Consider the following 19,522-nt stretch of genomic DNA (forward strand, 5'->3'; position numbering starts at 1 on the left):
TGTTCAACGAGGCTGGCAAAAACGTGGTCCTCTTCTGCCTTGAAGGAGAGAAAACAGCACCCGCCTACCTTTCACTTATCAGGGGACTTTGGCTGAGTAACACTGATTATCCTTCCTGTTGCAGGCGTAACATTGATTATCGTCCCCCTGTGCCAGGAAGCCCCTCTGAGAGGATCATTGCTCTTAATCCTTTGACCTAGCTACCTCTCCTCAACACACCTTGGATTAGGTCCTCTGCTGGTTGCCTGGCACTGTGGGAAATAGGGTAAACAATTAGGAGATTAAATGGCTTGGGCTAAATGTTGGTCTTACCCTACTGAGAGGAACCATTCTGGTACATGATGCTCAGGTCTGGGCTCATGCCCAAACCCTTTTCTTGTTTTGGTTCCAGTGACAGGCTTATATATGCAATAAACTCTCAGATGGGCTCTGCATTCCTTATTCTCCTTTTCAATTTTTTTTTTCTCTTGCATTTGCACACGAATATCCAGAGGAGTGCTGTATTCAATCAAAAGAAAAACTGATTCCTCAGTGAACAAAGCCATTCACAGCCGCTGATCTCATTGTACACTTCAGTAAATTTTGGATTATAAAACAGAGCCACACTTATTCAGAGGCACAGTTTTCAGCAGAGTTTTTAAAAGACGGTGATGACACTGCAAGACAGCAGGATGACTCAGTCTATGTTGGCAGGCAGTACCATCCAGATCTGTAGCATATCCAACCCCGCGGTAGAGGTCATCTTATGTAAAACTGTTTCCAGATTTGTTTTGAGGCTCATTAGGCTGGACCACACTGATTACTCATGGGCAATCAGGTCATTGCACTTGGCTTGTATAAAAGATTATAATGCATAACAGAAAGGACAAGTTTTAGAGGCAATCTTGGCTTGAATATGCTACTTATAAATCCACTCTGCTTTAGGAAAAAACCCTTACACGGGGCAGACAGACAATGGCATTAGTGTTGGATGCTCATTAAGATAACAGGCTATCTGTGTGCGTGATCAGCACAACTGACAATAAGATATGCTGAAGCTGCGGGCATCAGGCCTCCAAGTCCAGAGTAAGTACTTGACACCAACAGTCAGCCACAAAGATAGAAAGATGGACAGATAGAGAGAAGGCCTGACTGCTGAAGCAGTACAAAACTGACAGGTAAAGTCACCCCAACCCGCTTATTGACTGACAGAGTGTGAGGATTACCTCAGAGATGGGCTTTTAGTAGAGCTGTACGATATGATGATATTAGATCGTGAAGGATTTGAACAAATCGACGATCCGACAAAGCAGAGAGATCGTGGAATCGTCTATAATATGATGTAGTCAGCGCCATAGAGTATTCAGCGGCTATGGATGTAGTTATATGCTGATGCACAGACGCATCACATCAGTTCACGTCCACATCACGTGGATTTCACAAACATTGTGTAGTGGGAGTCATGGCTGACAGTGAAACGGGTAAGCTGATTCTTAAGGAGAACTCCACTTCAACCAAACGACAAAGCGCAAACAACAATAATTTGCAAAATTTCCAGCCACCTGTTCTGGAAGGCTGGAGTATTATTTGGAATGGGCCTTTCCTCATTGATATTTTGTTCTGTATTGTTTTTTTTTTTGTTTTTTTTACTTTTCATGTTTATTGAAAGCTACCTCAAAAACCAAGTGCAGTTTAGTTTTTATGTTACAAGAGTGCACTTAATCAGAGTGTTCTTGTTTACATTTTAGTATGTTTATGTTCTTGGCACATGTTGACAAAATTGAACAAACTATTTAAATAAAAAAAATGATCTGGTTGTTTGGGCTAATTGTCTGTTTTATTTTTTTGTTTAGGGCCATGTTTACATAGGGAAATTGTTTGGTTGCATTGTCAGAAACTGGCAAATAGTCTCGAAGATTAATGTTAAGAATTGTGATAAAATTGAGATTGTGATTTTATTTTTAAAAATTGTGATATGATATTTTTGCCATATCGCCCACCCTAGTTTTTAGGCATCTGTAGGACAAAACATCAGAGATGGCAGAGCAGACAGTGACAACCACACACATGAACATGCTGTCAACACACTGATATACATATCCATGTACTTAGCCTTTTACCTCGTAATGGTGGACTTCATGGCGGCTTCTACCATGCCCACCAGTAGCTGTAGGCTCTTGGGGTCTTGAGCGAGCCCCGAGGCGAAGGCGGCCAGTGCGTCCGGCCATTGGCGACAAGGTACTGAAGGGCAAACACCCTGTCGGAAGTATGCCTGTAGAGGGAGAGACGTAACAGACCACAGTCCATCAGGTTTCAGTGTAGTGCCACGCATGGGGCTTTATACAAACACATTACCGACACACTCATTTCACACCATTTGCAGTTTTTTCCACATGAGCAGTTTTCAGAACAGGCACCTCTCTCTTTTGTATTCCCATAATAGAGTGATCACTGGGTTTTTGTACTTGTTAATTGGATTATAAGTTTACATAAATGCACATGTTACACTCTGGCTGCCTGCCTTCTCAGGAGCAACTATTGTTTTTGTATTCAGTGGTTATTTTTTCTTTAGTTTGCTGTGGGAGTGAACTGCACACAAGTAGAGCAGTGGGATTTCTCTTTGGCTGTGTTGGAAAAAGAAAGTAAAGAGAGAAAAAAAGGCAAAATGAGAAAGAGCTACTTTCTGGAGTCAGTCTGTAAATCCCATAAATACTTAAGTTGGTACATTCTCTCTGTCAGAACACAGTTGTACAATAACAACCCAATTGGCCAGAGCCTGTTTTTGCCATATTTTTTACATTCATATATGTACTTGTGTCATGTTGTGAATATGTGAGAATCGCTTGAACTACATTAAAAATTAAAAGCATTGGAAGTCAGTCCTTTAACATAGAGCTGAAAAAAAAATCCACATTGTAGCAACTAATAATTCAGTACCACAGAGACTTAAACTGCATTTGACTGGTGACATATTGTAGCTTTCTATGAGAGTCTCAAATGTTTTGGAACATTCTGCAGACTGAAAACTAAAACAGACGCTGTCTATGCGATCCAAAGCCCCATCAATAAGTGTGTTTTTCTTCAACATGTCTGTTTGGACTCATCAGAGAAAAAAATGTTTTATCCAGGCAAGTTTGTGACTCAGTACGTTTGTGTCTCAGGCCTGATCGGGCTTTAATCCTTGTGAAATGTTAAACCTGACTCTGGTCCAGTTTAACAACAGCAAAAAAAGATGGAATCAGATCCAGCTAATTATTCCCTATCCAAGCCACTAATTCCCCAATGAGAGCCAGCAAACGGCTTCTTTTAGGATAGTCATAATAATATCTGGGCCCTAATGCCCACGTGTTACACAATTATAAATGCAAGGCAAACTGAATCAAGCAGAATAAGAAAAGTGTGAAGCACCAAAGCGATAAAACCTGTCCAGCTTTCCATGTTAAAAGAGTTCTAATCATCCAACAGTCCAGGTCGCTGTTCAGTCCACTGCCTTTGGAGTACACAGTCACTCTGCAGCTTACACAAGTGACGCGAGGGCTAATTTGTTATTAGCATCCATGTGGCCTTTTCATTAGTCTTCCCAAGCTTCTCTGTTAGAACCACTATGAAGTGAGGAAGGCGGGGAGGATTAAAGAAAATGAGACATGACATGAAATTTATAGAGACCAGTAATTAATTTTGCTTCCTTCCAAGCCCCCCACAGACTACCAATCTCTCTCTAGCCCTGATGCCCCGTTTAACATTTCTACCTCCCTTTGCTTGCATCGCAACTCCATCGAAGATGACGAGGACAGAGATTAGATTCAAAGCATTAACCTTTGTTCTAACACTGTTATTATATGAGAGGAGTGCAGGCCAGGGTATCCGCTCAATATTAATTGCATCTAGTGGCGGTAGAGTTTGGGCAGGACGCGCCGGCAAGAGCTAAGAGGCCCACAAACGTTTTGCCCAGGGGAACAAAAGACATTTAAAAGCACTTCTCCCCTTGATTAGATTTAGCCTACAATATGACTGCTCTCCCAGAGATCTTTCTTTCATTCTGTTTAAAGCACCATGCCCTGACTGAGACGACCAGAGAAAAGAGGACAAGAAAAAAGATGAATAAAATAAGCCTTGCTTCCCTCCAAAAATTGGCATTGACTTTAATCTCTTTATTTTACCAGACCCTGCCCTACATGCAGTTGAAAGACAGACTCTTTGGAGAGTGCATTACAATACTGCAAACATAAGCACGAGAATAAATGCATAAATGAAAAAAGCCATGGGCAAAAATGACAGAATCAATGTGCTGTAGAGCCTTTACGTTTTTTTTTCTTCCATTAATCTCCAACTGCTTTCACAACACATCATGTGGCTGCACAAGGATACACACATACAGTATAACCTCAGCCTCTGCATAATCCAACAAGTCAATTCACCCAGTGGTGCCAATAAAACAGAGGGTTCATATTACATTTACATTACAGTAGCTGAATACTAATTCAGGACAATACTGACATTGATACTAATCAGAGGCTCAAGATAAACTGAAACTGATAGCAGGGCGATGTAGAAAATGGTGCACAACAAAACAGCATCCAGAAGCAGCACCAACAGGGATGCTACTGGCATGACGCATTATGGGAGAGGGCAGAGCAACATTTTACCCCTACACATTTTCTTTAATTCACACTTAACAGGATTTTTTCTAAAAAGACAGCAGCATCTGCTTAGAGCTGCTGCTACAGTGATTAGCACAGCCTTCAGCTCTTAGCCAAAACAGAAAGAGAGTGAGAGAGATAAAGTGAGGTACTGTAGAGGGAAAAAAACGAAAAAGAGGGGGGACATTACGAAAGAGAAGACTCCACACATTAACATTGCCCTGTCAACAAACAGCATTACATAAACAACAACCCATTGCTTAACTCTTTCTGCCAAAAACATATCTACCATAACAGGATGCATGTTGCAGACTGACTGCTGAAGGCAAATTTCTTAAAGAACAGAGGCCCTGCTGAAATGTGGACACATCTGTAGGCATCCTGTACACTATGACATCCATAAACCAAACCTTCTTATAATGAGTTTTGCCTGAAATTAAATGCGGGGTAAATTATTGAACCGTCCTGCATCTTTACCTCCTCTATTTAATGCAGTAATGTGCTGATACCACAGAAGAGTGGATCGAGTGGGAAGGTTTGTCGTTCTTACCCGTGGGTAAATTCTGTGAGTATTAATGCGCATGTGTGCACAAGGTGTGTTATGTGTGTGCGTGAAACAGAGAGAGAGCGAGGAGAGAGAGAGAGGGAGTCTAGAATACACATACGAATAAGAGAGAGGATAAAAGCTTTCTTCGTTTCTCGAACATTTAATATTTCATGAATGCTGTTTGATGTAGTTTTAAATATTCATGTTTTTATGCTTAGGAGGAAGAAGGAAATGATGCAAAAAACTTATTCGCTCTGGTACAATAGGCCACACACTTTAGGGAACCAACATTCTCTGTGCACGTACAACTTCATGCGCACCACAGACGCATATGCTATCTTCTTCAGTTTTTCTATTCAGACACTCACAGGAAAGTGAATTTCTGGCGGTGACAGTTGTGTTGTTCACATCAAGGCTCGGAGTGAGAGCTGATGAACAGAAAGTTGACAAACAAAGACTGGGGGTTTGGTGAAGACCAGCTGTTACGGGTTCTTTTTCTATTATAGGATTACTGCTTCGCCTCCATGTGCGCACTTCTCATCCTTGTTCAAGAATTCAGCCTACCTATTCCAAAGGAGGATTTTAAGGAGCAAAGAACTATCTGTTGTTTATATCACAAGAAAGAACAGAGAACATCAAAAACGTTACCATGATTTAGGCACTATGGTAAGGTAGAAATATATAGTCACGGTTCTCTGTGATACAACTGACTGGATTGAAGGATGAGGTAAATTTCTATACCTCTATCCTAGTGACAGACTGGCACTCACAGTGAAATTATCCTTTCCAACAGTATTGTCTGCTTATTCCAAGACCTGATGTTAACTTATTCATCTACACCACAGAATTCCACTGTCTGAAAACTATTAGAAACACACGACTGAGTCTCGCTGTTGCACCGGGTGACATGTTTCTTTCTCACAAAACAGAGTGCACATGTGTTTTCTTTTTTAAACATCTTCAAAGTCTAACAATAACCATCACTTTTTTACAGTCTTCAACGACAGCAGAGACCACTGCACATGTGCATGAACTCTGGCCGCTCAGAGCACATTTACTGTAGCCTCTGGAAAATCCTCTTCAGAGACTGTAAAAGGGGATAGCCATTATTTGAATAAAGAAGTCCTGAAACTTACTGCCTTATCCTTTTAGATACGATGAAACACACCATCCTTATATGGTCAAAAGATTTTGGCTTGGTTTCAACACCTATCTGTGTCCTACATCTGAATTTCTGAATCGGAATTTTTCCAGGTTGCACTGTAAATATACTTTGTGTTGTCTGAGACAAAATGCTGTACAAAGGACTGCCAAGTCTGTTAGTTACCCTATCCTGAATCTGTCATTTTCCGCAGGAAGTCAATCTGCCAAGGTAATTTGTAAAAGCTCTGTATCAAGGGCACCGGAGCTAGGAACCGCCCAAGCAGTCAGGTTATTTACAGACAGTTGAAGCTGTTTTCTGCCACACATTCAGAGTTGTAAAATTCTAAACCACAGTGATGTCTAAACACATTATAACTCCTCACCCACAATGTAGGCAACCTGTCATTGAACAGCTTTCCTCCAGCTGTGCTCCAGTAGCCGAGGATGTGTCGGCGTGTTGTGCCGATCGGTGATCAGCAATAATAGAGATGCTCTCAAATGTGGAAATCAATAGATCCTGCACATGCCTCTGTTTAGACTGTGCACACCCTCCACTGCTGTAGTGTGTTTTAGGATACGCCTGCTGCAGATGGCTTTTGATCACCCGCAGAGCAGTTGGTGCCAGTGTGACGACTCTGAACAAAACCCCCACTAGCTCCATAATGGAACCCAAATCAGACCATCAAATAGGGACAGCAGGCTGCAAATACACAGCACACACACATACTGCTACACTAACACAAACTGCTGAAAGATACATCAATAACTGCCTCAAAAAACCACCCATCTCTCACCGACAAATATGTACGACTTGAAAGCAGTTTTCCCACCCAGGACATGGTGCAGTAATTAACACTTGCGGTGTCACAGGAACAAAGAGATTGTTGCCTCTTCTTTCTTGTATCTTGGCTCCTTAAGATCTGTGTTGTTGCTGGTGTTACAATGTGAACCCAGAAATGTCATGGTGCTTGACCAGGGTTCAGATATGCCTCCTCCACCACCCCTTGCACATCTCTGGCGCCTTCCACTTTGAAGGTGACACAGTTGATTCACAAGGGTACACAAAATGTCAACTGCTTAATTTTAATATCAGGGATAACTGGCGGCCATGACAAATTAGCTGGAAGAACAGCTAAAGAAAAAGCAAAATGGAATGATTGCTGCTTTGGGCCCTCTGCCCCTCAACTTGACAGGCTGAAAGCCACAGAACAGCTCAATGGTGCCTGTACTTAATTAAATCTATTTCTGCAGCCAAATCTAGGAGTTTGTATCCATCTTCCTGTTTCTCCCTGCAGGTACAGATCTCTTCCCCCAGGAGTGAATCAGTCTGAGGTCACTCCTCATAGGGTGATATTGGGGTATTACACCCTTTGGCCTCAGGCCAAACATAAACCTTTGGCCCCAGGGTCCCAGTAATAGAATCATGACACAGCTGCCTGTCTATTCACATCACCCCAATCTAATAAAACCAAACCATATACCAGCAAACACCACCTGACCTCCATCGATCAATTGTTTTTCAGTGAGGTGATCTGTGCAGTCCCCATGAAAAAAGCAATAGACTTGTCTTCTATCAAAGATTTGGCATTAATTCAGCTAGTCAATATACAATGCTTTTTAAAATATTTGTTCTGTTGAGGAGGGGAGTCTTTGTTAGAGCAGTCTTAGTGAGGACTGCAATGACTTTGTTAACCAACATAACAACATAAGCACATCAAAGGTGCATGTTCAGTACTTATGCAAGTCAAATTGAGGCACCTTACAATCTGTATTGTAGGTAGACGCCGTAAATATTATGATCCATTGATGTATTCCCCCCCACCGGGCATTGTAGACTCTGGTGATTGCTGTTCCATCCAAAGCCCTTATTAGCCGCATTAGATTAGATGGCTTTAATGAGAGCAAATTAAACTGATCATTCTTTGTGGAGCTGGCAATTAAAGGGTAAATGTTTCATTATTCAGAGGCAACAATGAAACTTAGGTAAAAGCCAGGTGGTCTAGAGGAGACACCAGTGTGAGAGACACTGTAGTACTCGTTCAAAGCTGTGAGGCATTGATTACCCTGCTCACATCAAACTGGTAGCCAGCGCGGGACTTTAGATTGGAAAAGGTCATAGTCAGGTATGTGGAATCAATGCTGAGCACTCTGTATTCCCCGTGTTTCACATCATCTGGCTGGGGGATGGTTTAATGCTTTCTAAAAACAATTACCAAAAGACAAAGAGAACCTTCAATATAGAAGGTCAGGGCTTGTGATCGGCGAAGTGTCATGTGGTGAACATCCGTTGTGACAGTCAAAGTGAAACAGTAGGGAAAACTAATATTGCTCATTTATCACAAACAGATGAAACAGCACAACAGTAGCAAGCTGTGAGGTGATGTCTGTGACATGCTGTCACCATACTCTGTTTGGCAGAGGGAATTCAATTTTCTTTCCTCTACGTGCATGTCCACCGTAACTGACGGTTTTCACAAAGGAAACAGACCAATGGAAACTGATAAACCAGCAAATAAAATGGCAATCTGCCTGTAGCTCATTCCCAGCACTTTAATTTCCAATGTTAGGAAAACATGTTACACTCTTTCACTATGATTTATAGCCCGATTTGTCACATGAATGCAGCTAGCATTCTTGCATTTTTATTAGCATCTTAAGAGTCTTGAGATGTGAGGCTGAGAGGGTCAGGGTGCTAAACAGATTTCCATACCCTTCCCTACTAGATCCTTGGCTGTGCTTTGGCTAAGCATTGCGCATGAGCCACAGGGGCTGACTCTCAATTAAAGTAGGCATTAATTACTTAAAAGAGGTTTAATCAATCAAGGACAGATGTGAACCCAAAAAAGAGAACACACTCTAGCCTGCAGAAGTGCTTTCAACCACAAGTAGTCCAGAGACAGTCAAAATAATAACTTTCAAAGAGAGTATTTTTGCAACCAGTAAGGATTATCAAAGCATAGCACTGGAGTCTCTGTTGGATTCTTCTAAGTGCTCCTTTTACCAGTTATCAAAACACCAATTTATTTCAACTTATGATGAAAAGTACCTATGTAAACAGAAACCTCAGCTTACTTTCACAATATTTGTGGTTCAGATTATTTAAGGTAATGCCTAATTGAATTAGCAGACCCGGCCATATGTGTCCCCAATGTGTTAAGCCCCCCACACTGATGACCTAGGAGGCTATTTGGCCCAGGTGCTGTACTTTCCTGGCCCAGAGGCACCACATCCTCCATCTTCATTGTTACTCTCTTAATTGGCTTTGACAGTGAACTCAAGCATGGCTGAAAAATACCCTCCTTTTAGTAAACACTGGCTGAGAGACACATGTTCTAAACATTGGAAAGTCCATTAGCCATTAGAATGAGTAGTCCTGTCCAGCTGACATGGTTCTCAACACCTCTTCAAAGCTTGATACTCTAAACTTCACTCTGCAGCTGCCATTATGGCTCATTATACTGCATTTCAAGTGGGAGAAAAGGTTGATGCTGTACAAATTCAGCAATCCCATTCACAACAATTAGGGCTGTGCGAAAGTGAAAGCTGCTCTAAACTGGCATTTTTTGGGGTGTGAAAAATATGCGGCTGAGCACAGTGGCATATCTGAGCCTGAGGTGGTTTTTGGGCATGGTTATCATTGCTTGCTGAGTTTGACTATCCCAGAGAGAGACAAAGTCCACCAAGTCATTACCCCCTCACACAGCCACACAGTAGGCACAACTCCTTGTCAGTGTCAGCACTTGTGTTGGGCTTATTAGTTTGCTCTGGCCTTAGCGGGAAGTTGCTTCATCAAACACGAGTCGGGAGCAAAGGCTTCTTGACAGTGTGGCTTCTCCAGAACTGCCCTGCCAAACTTCAAAAGCCTTACAGTCCGCCTTTATGGAGAGCTCTAATGAAAAGCATGGCATGAGCCCCACTGCTTTTGATTCTGCTAGTAAGGAGTCATACATGATTGAGTAAAGGCAAGCTGAATCACATATAAGGCGCTGAGTGTTTGAGAGGACTGGAGAAAGATGAGGGCAAGGAAAAGACAATGGTGATGTAGCCCAAAGGGTTAGACATACGTATACTTAAAAGAGGATGAAGGTGGAGAGACACAGGAAAAAGGTGAGAGAGAGATAAAGGTTAGCGGATGAAGGAGACACCGAGATGCCTCTTGTTATTCCTTCCTCGTGTAGTGTACATGTCTACTGACATCCAGGCTATCAGAGCTCTTTATTGTCTATGACCTGTTTCTCCTTCCCCTCTCCCAGTGCAGCAGCAGCAGCAGCAGCAGCAGCAGCATCAGTATACTGGGCTGATGTGGCTGCAATGCCACTGCTTTGCCATGCTTGTGCTCACAATGATCTCCCCCACGATTACCGGATAAATGCACTTTAATTCACAACACATGCGTAGGGGGTTTATATATAGACTCACTAATTCCCCCTTGGCCACAATGCAATATGAACTCCATGCTGCACCAATTTAAGGACAGCCTCCTCTACTTATCATATATATGACATGCTCTAGTACAGTGCAAGCCCAGAGAAAATGAAGACGTTGGGGGGGGGGGGATTATGGGTGGGCCAATGTGGACTTTTCATTATTAATGAGGAAAGTGGGTATCAGGGCTGTATTCCTATTGAGAATTGTCAGTCAATCCAAGCTGTAGAGGCAGATGAAGACCAATGTGATATCATGGGAGACATGTCACACCCACAAAGAAAGAACTACCACAAAACAGAACATTTAACAAGTACATTGGCAATGTACATTTTAACAAGTATCTATACGTATTTTAGAATGAGATTATGACTGTCAACTCCAATAACAGAGCAAATTGGCAATGTCCATCTGAAAGGCCAGTGTCTGCTCTGATAACACTGACTGGTCCTGCAGCACATCTGCACAGTCTCTGTGTTAGCTCATTAAACAGCTAGTGTCGCTCAGCATTCTTTGGCCATCGCCATGCATCATTAATTGTATCCGCCTGCTAATCACATTGTACTTCTTTGGCTTTGATATCTATCTCTATGCAAGCTGCGTGACTCAATGGACTGTCCAGTAATAAGATGAAGGGAACAGGTTTCCTTACCACCTGTAGACAGTTAATATGTTCAGAGAAAAAAAGGACTAAATAGGATAATTGAAACTCCTCTGGCAACTGTTAAAAGTAATCCACCACCAGAAAACACAAACACACAAACATGCACATGGATGCACACATAGCAGGACAAATAAAAACACTTGCTCATAGGTATGAGTCATACAATGGATGCCAACAATCGATTGGGCTCACCGCACCCAGCTGGCTGTAGCAGCGGAATGTATTAATTTTCTCATTTAGAAACAAATATACACTACAAATAGATTAATGGTGTTTGATCAGCTTGGCAGAGCGATACCAATTAGTATGCATGGATGGCAAGATGCATCATGCTTGTTTTTTGTATGAGCTTCTCTAAAAGCATATGGCAGCAGAGTTACAGAAGATGACATGGCTAGCCATCTTACAGCCATTTAAAAGCACTGTTACTCCCAAGAAAGCACTTCCTCTACAAGAAAAACTACTGTAGAGACGTGTAAAAAGAGGGAACGAGGAGGGAAAGGACAGTGGCGGCACAGGAGCAGGATAGCAGAGGCACAAGTGTAGAAAATTGAGGCTATGGTTAGCTTAGGACCAGAGAGAAGTGAAAGTGGCCCTCATTTCATACTACACAGGCTTTGGCAATTACTGGTGACAGCAACTCACACCAAGACGGGAAAAAGATTGATCCGGACAAGCAAGACTCTGTTTGCTTTGTTAAAAGTAATTAATCACTGTGGCCACCAAGGAGTGGTGCCTTGAAGGCTATGCAGTTCTCATGAGTGTTTTGGCGTGTGTGTTTGTGCGCGTAACCAGAAGAAAATAAGTACATACAAGGTGCACGCATATTGAAAAGCGAGAAGAAAGGATGAAGCCGGATGGAGAGGAGAGAGGGAAAAAAGGAAGAAGGAAACAGGGAGGGATGATAGGAACATATGCACACCGCACTGCATTTATTATTATTCACATGCATGCACTCAAGAGGGCCAGCAGTGCAATCCATCATAAGAGTTCTCTCCACACCCACTGAGCAGAGAGAACAGCAGTAAAGGGAAAGTGTGGATGAAAGAGATAAAACAAAATAGTATTCTCTTTCCTCCGACTTCACTATGCTCTATGTAAAATACATGAGTTAAGTCTTTCACAGTATGTTGATATTTGCTGTTTCTAACATAAATTAAACCTTCACCTTGTTTAACTTTAACAGTAATCGTTCTTATGAAATTGCTCTATGTGATCATGTTTTCTCCACCCAAATCTATTTTCTTCCCCCTTGTCATGGATAAGCAGATGCTCATGGTATGATAGCCATCAGTTTACATTTATGATACACTAACCCTAGTCTAACACCTAAACAACTGTCCAACAGGGAGAAAAGTCAACTAGAGAATACAGACACACGTAGAAACACCCTGATAAAAAAAAAAAAAAAAAAAAAAAAAAACTGTTCAACTGACTGTTAGGTTTTTAATATACTAGGTTAGATTTTAAATTATAGTAGCATTTATTCAAACAAAGAAAATGTCATTCCCTTGTAAGTTACAGTAACTGATAATGACAATAATTGTGAAAGTGTGATATTTTCTGAGAATGCTATCGAACTGTGAATATGTCATACCATTGAAACCCTACATCAGGCTCAATATCCTGTAATTATGGTGGAACTGTGTAAATTATTGTGCTTGTTGCCAAGTATAACCCTATGAAAAAGTCAAAGTGAAAGCATGTGGCGCATACTGTAAATCCCATTAGATCACACACACTGCCCTGAAGCTCTCGGAGCTGTGAACCACACTCCCTCCTCCCCATCCTCTACACTGCAGTGATAACAGCAGCCGAAGCCCAGAGCCACAGAGACACAACCCTGATCAATAACAGAGTACACAACCACACACATACACAAGGGAGTCCTGTGATCCCGCAGTAGCTGGGGGTCTTAAGGGAATGGGCGTCACCGGGTGATGGGAAAATTGGATGTGAAATGGTGAGTGGAGTCGAGAAGACAGAGGACCAGGCATGAGAATACTATGGCTGTTTTCTTGTGTCATATTTCTTTCCCTAAGCTACAGAGTTAGAAGGGCGGCAGCTGCAGCAGAGAAATAGCCACGCGTTGAGAAAGCACTCATTGAAGTGTTGGCTGTGCAGCCTTAGGCCAGGACACTAATAGAAGCAGAAGCCAGGGACCCCTCTGTGTCAGTGCCTCAGCTGAGAAGAATACTAAATCCTCCTCCTGCACTAATGATTACCCCAAGCAAAGTACAGGTCCGCAACACCACTTTGCAAATGAACATCAGCAAACCTGCGGATTCAAATTAGCACATTGTCCGGACATGTCGGTTTACGCTCACTGCTCTGTAGTTCAATACCTAGAGGACACATTTGGGCTAATAAGAGGAACGATTCTGTGGCTAAAGCTAAATACCTACTGCCTTGTATCTACCCTTGTTGAACTTCTCGTCCTTCTACATTCACACAACAGCAAACCAGCTGAGTTTCGAGGTGGTTTCTAAATGGATGCAGCATGATAAATGATGAAAAGGCACTGACCCACCCATATAGTAGGGGTGTGTATGAATTACCTATCAGGCAACCCAGGGAGTGATGACCCCAGTCAATGTAGCCAACCCCACCACCATCATTTACTGAGCCACTAGCCCAGTTGAGACCCTGCCATAACTTACACACTCACACACCCACACAGTTGTTTCAGTATTCCTGTGAGGACGCTTATTGACATAATGCCTTTCCTTGCCCCTATCTTTAAACGCATCATATGCAATTACAGCTGCTAAAAATGAAAATAATGACAAATTACATATTTTGATGATGTCATGAAGCAGCGTGGGAACATTCCACTAACGTTACTCAGGCAGAAATCATGTTTACAGACAAGGAAATGTATTAAAATTTTTATTCAAATGATGCTAAGTGACATATTTTCACATCGTCATTTCACTCTAATGAAATGCAAATGAAATGCAGTGAATGAACACATTTCCGTTTCATATGTTGAATAAAATGACAGATTCTCTAAATACGAACACTGTTGGAAATCTGATATGATCTAAGTCGACAAAATATATCAAGTTTGAAAAATGCAAATATAGAAATATTGCATATTATGGCCTTAATAAATACAACTGAAAGTCTAACCAAACCTCAAAATACTTCTAAGCCTCAAACAAAACAAAACAGACTCTATTGTAACTGAAACCTGAAACTACAACCATGTGTGCAATGCAAAGTCCCCACCAGGATTAGAGAACTAGAATAACACACATCCCTCCTCCGAACCATTTAAGGTTGACTCACACTCATAACTTATCATTAGATGGCACAAGGTGTGACTGATGCTCTATTATTTAACCACAATACAGATATTGGAGCATATTATATCATGCTTACTGAGGTAATTATAAAGGATGAGTAAAAGACTCCATGTTATAATGTCAGCTTCTTTTATTACTGTTTTTACCTGCAGTGAGTAAGCCTATATTAGACTGTATATATCAGCACACTAAAAAGGTACATAGTTTCATTTTTGCTTCTGCAAAATATGTTATTGCTCTCCGTGCTGGAAAAATGTGTTACTACATATTTCCTAACTATTTCCTAACACTGCCCTCCCTGCATCATTTATCATGTTGTGGCATTAAGATAACATCCTGCACTAAGCCATCTTCTCGTGCTACTCTATGAATAAACTTCCTAATATCAGCCAGTGATGGCTCATTATGCTGGCCTATCATGCTGGGCCTCTTTTAAAGTGTTTTCTCTCTTGGGTAAAAAAAAAAAAAAAAAACACTCCACGTGCTACTATGCTTTTCAGTGCTGCTGGATTAAGTATCCTGTTTTAAACATTTTTCTGCTGCTTTTCCCCAGAGCCTGTAGAGATGAAGAGAGCTTTGGAGTGTTCAGAGAGAGAATTTCATTCAACCTGTTAGTGCTTCATGTTACCCCATGGGGAATTTCCTTTCCTCTGTAGGGGTCTGAAGCTAAACAACCCTGAGGAGAAGTCCAGAAACTACTCATCTACTGTACAAACATGGTAGTACAGACATGGAGGAGCAGCAGGCTGTTTACAAGGCTAACCCTTGCAAATAGATGACACTTGATCAACTCTTAAGAGAGTTCTTCTGAAGACTCTTATAAAAGTATGTTCAAAAAGAGTAATAATATACATACACATACCAAATTCCTATGGATCCTTAGTAATAACAGATGAAAATAAAACATAAGTTTGGGGCCTCAAGTTAAAGTACAAAAACTGGGACACAGTGTTTCATTCAGTTTAAATGAAAACCAATACTTTCATTAGCACAGAGACAGAAATAAAATAATTACATCAAGGCTATCATCAATGGTGAAAACAATTCAGACTTATTTACGATGCACCTCTCCCGATATCGACCTCATCACAGATGGAAAAAAAAATTACTGACATATTTGGGGGAGGTGGAGGATAAAGGGGTGTGCGCTCAGTGTGCATGCGCGTACTCCTTTTCTATCACAGGGTTGTCTTATTAAACCCGTTGCCTGGAGAGACTGGAGTAATTACTCAGTCCCTCACAACACCTTTTGGACTTTGGGCCAGATTCGATGTGCTGCTTCAAATGTCACACACCTTAGCTGGCAATTAAACACTGCTCTCCCTCAGTGGCTGTTTTAATGGGTTTCCTCTACTAAAGATAAGGCCTGGAAGATATTCTCATAGCACAATTCACAAAATGACCATGTTGTGTTTCTACAGAGAGCATAATTATCATATTATGTTATGAGGGGAAATCACAGTGACCTCATGCCTTCGTATTGCTCTTCTGAAATGCATCCAGAGAAAGAAGCACCTTGGTTGTAATAAACCCAATTAAGCTTTGTTTCGGGTGCTTTATTATCTTTACTCTCATCAAATTCATGTGCTCCAGTAAAACCAGTAATTTGTACAGAGATATTATGGTTAATATCAATTTATACTGAAATGTTTGTAGGCTGTTTATTAAGGAATTTATGTTTTAAGCTTACATTACTTACATGGCAGTAAACACGATTCTGATTTAAACTACTTCAACCAGTTAGTAATCAGTTAGGACATTGCTTAGATTGCAGCCCTGCTTTGTATACTCATTGTTTGTCACACAACTGTAGAAACATGAGGTGATAATTGCCTATGTTGAATCAAAACACAAGGTCAGAGGGCAGCCACGTTTAATGCATACGCCGGCAAGAGCAAAGTTGGACACCACTCTCCTGTCAAGGCTTATTCACTGAGACCAAGTCACATTCACTGTTCTCCATCGAGTCTGTTCACCCCGTGTCACTCTGCAATGTGTACAGTCCAATTAATAGACCAGTATCTGCATGCATGTCACAATGGCAGCTGTCTCCCCCCTCGTTCGTCTGGGCACGGCTACAACTGGTGCTCAGTGTTTATGTCACCTCTTAATTGCATTTTTCCCCCATGGTAGAGGTATGGCTTTGTGCAGACGCCCCGAGGAAGAAAAAGAAGGTCAGGCTGCCAATTTAGAGCTGGCAGGTCGAAAGTAGCGGCAGCACTTAGTTTCGCTTGAGAAGAGAATGGAGGGCTGCTGCTCATCTATGAAAACCAGGACAAACAAAAGAGATAAGTGAAGGGGAAAGGAAGACAAATCCCCCTCCTCTCTTTGCTGTCTCGAGGCTCTGGGAGAGTGACACAGGCTTAGAGAGAAACCCCACACTGCACAGCTACCTGTGATTGAACAGGGACTGCATGGAACAGGAGGAAAGGATTTTCGGAAGGACAATTTAATGTCCTGTACCACCGAGGATATGCAACGCAAATTTGGCAGAACAAAACTAATAACCATTTACACAAGTGTTTGTCTAGAAGGCTGCCAATTAAGTAAATTCTATAAATGACAACTCATGAAGCAAATGAACTGTGTGAGCTTTGACCTTTTTAGTCATTTAAACCGAAGGAAGTCATCAAAGTTTTGATAAAACTTGAAAAAATTATGCTTTACAACCAAAAATGACCTATATTTTTTGGGACACATTGACAGTTTTTATGTCAGTGCAAATTAATTCTAAAACTAATCCTAAAAGTTAAAAACCATTTTAACTAAATTTACAAGAATAAATTACCTCTGCTCCTCATTGTTATGGGTAAAAAAAAAATGCACTACAGTTACAAAGGACTCTGCAGCAAAATAAAGTAATACAATGCTTACGCTGCCTAAATAACAAATGGCCTTTCAGCAAAGGTAAGAAATGTGTGCCCCAGTTGCTACTATGCCTCTCTGTCTTGAACAGATATGGTTTGACTTTTCGTTTCTTTCCATGTCTGAATTATTTCCACTAAACCATCTCAATGTGGCAGTGAGGGAGGTGAGGCAGAGGGGAGGAAAGAGAGGGAGGGTGAGAGAGAATCAAAGGATAAGGGGGGCAAAGGTAGTTAAGAGGCAGCCAGTTTGGGACTGCACACACACAAAAGAGAGGATAAGATTAGGCCAACAGTATATCTTTCACCACTGCACTCTGTTTGAGCCCTGCTGAAAGCAGCACCTAAAACACAGGGAGAAGAGAGGAAAATTTGCTTGTGATGACAAATCAGTTCCAGTAAAACTGCATTTTGTGACAAGAAAAGAAACAATGCACGTATCCTTTAGACTAGGCCTTTCTACCAAGAGGGACTTGCACATAGAAGGACCAAGGCTACTTTAGAAGCAGAAAGTATAATCTCTATAGAGCCCCACATTTGAATTCCATTGTGTCTGGGTCAAAGTCTGTCAGTCTGTCTCCCTCTCCGTTTTAGTCGGTCACAATCCAGAATGTCACTGCACCAAGTCAGGAGGACATGGCAGCTCTGGTCAGGAGTTCATCATGGGTCAACAACTGGGTCCCACCCAAGGGATGTTTATAGAAAAGGATCTTTTCTGAAACCAGTCAACCATGAAGGTCTGGTCTTATTAATGCAAAGATATCTGCATTACACAGGATGGACGCGGTGCACTAATTGCTAACTGATAATATTAAACCTTCATATCTTTTCTCTCAGGGTATACAGCCATACATCATGTTCAGCAGAGCAAGAGTAAAGGATGGAAGATGAAGGCTGCAGGTGGAGGGGTGAGGAACTCAGGTCAGCCATCAAATGCACACCCATCACTCTAGTAGTGACCCATCTGACCTGGAAAGCATGTAGATGTAGATGTACACGTACACATACACACACGCACAGTTACACAACAGGTTCTGCCACACTGTTTCTCCAGCTGTCTCTGTCTTTCACTCATAAACCAACATTTACTGACTCCAGACAAACAATGTCTGTAATTGACACCCTGGTCAATTACAGAGGTATATTTATCACAGCCTCCAGACAAACGTCATACATAAAGGCTTGAACCAAATGAACCACCATGACTGTCTTATAGGAACAGATGTGAGAAAGGCTGTTAGAGGGCAGTGTAATCCTACAGCACCATACAGAATCATTCCTCCACTGATGACCCAAGTAAATCTCATGACCTAGTACAGTAACTGACTTGGCCATTGCTGTGAATCACCCTAAACACTTTCAACTGGGCTGAAAGCTGGAGGGCTCTTTGAACATCATGCCCTGTGCTGAAGGAGAGCCTCAGTGGTGGCCCTGAGGGATCCTGTGGCTCGGCCTCACTCGCTCATGTTTTTCAATACACAAGCAGTGACACAAATGAAAAGAAAATAAATTTGAGGGGGAAAAAATTGGTGAGAGGAAAGGATGCAACAGCAAAGGGGCCAGAGTTTCTAAAGTCCCACAGGACCCGAGACAGACATCAGAGGTAATTTCTGCATAGATATAAATGTTATTAACACAAAATGAATAAATGACTTTTCCAGCCTTGCGTTCTTAAGGTCTCCTTCCTCCTATGCAGCATTTCATTCCTTTTGGGAGTGAATCTCTTTCAGAAGTGTACGTTTTGATGATGGTGAATCTTCTTGGTCTCTGAGGAGCAATTACAGCTGCCCTGTCAAATACCACGATGCTCCAAAGGACTAGTTCAGTGCCTGAGGGGACCTCTTATACCCCTTGAAACCCCAATTTCAAGTTGGGGCACACTAGCCCTTGAACTCTAATGAACACAGCACAAGACAAGACCAAGACAATAATGAAAATAGCATCCTAGTCAA

The 19,522-nt window shown here is 41.7% G+C and overlaps 1 protein-coding gene across 3 annotated transcripts in view; it reads right to left on the reverse strand.

The window, feature by feature from the left end:
* Positions 1–19,522, reverse strand: part of LOC115425702 (tetratricopeptide repeat protein 28) — a 191,506-nt gene that overhangs the window by 72,113 nt on the left and 99,871 nt on the right. For 2 of the 3 annotated variants that reach the window (XM_030143409.1, XM_030143408.1), the window contains exon 2: positions 2,100–2,251. Coding sequence is in view for 1 of the 3 variants with exons in the window: in XM_030143410.1 (XP_029999270.1) it covers positions 2,113–2,251 (139 nt within the window). In the remaining 2 variants the exon portion in view is untranslated. The remainder of the gene's footprint in view (positions 1–2,099; positions 2,252–19,522) is intronic. The other variant, XM_030143410.1, reaches the window with a different exon arrangement.

Source organism: Sphaeramia orbicularis, chromosome 9 (assembly GCF_902148855.1).
Source record: "Sphaeramia orbicularis chromosome 9, fSphaOr1.1, whole genome shotgun sequence".
NCBI lineage: Eukaryota > Metazoa > Chordata > Actinopteri > Kurtiformes > Apogonidae > Sphaeramia > Sphaeramia orbicularis.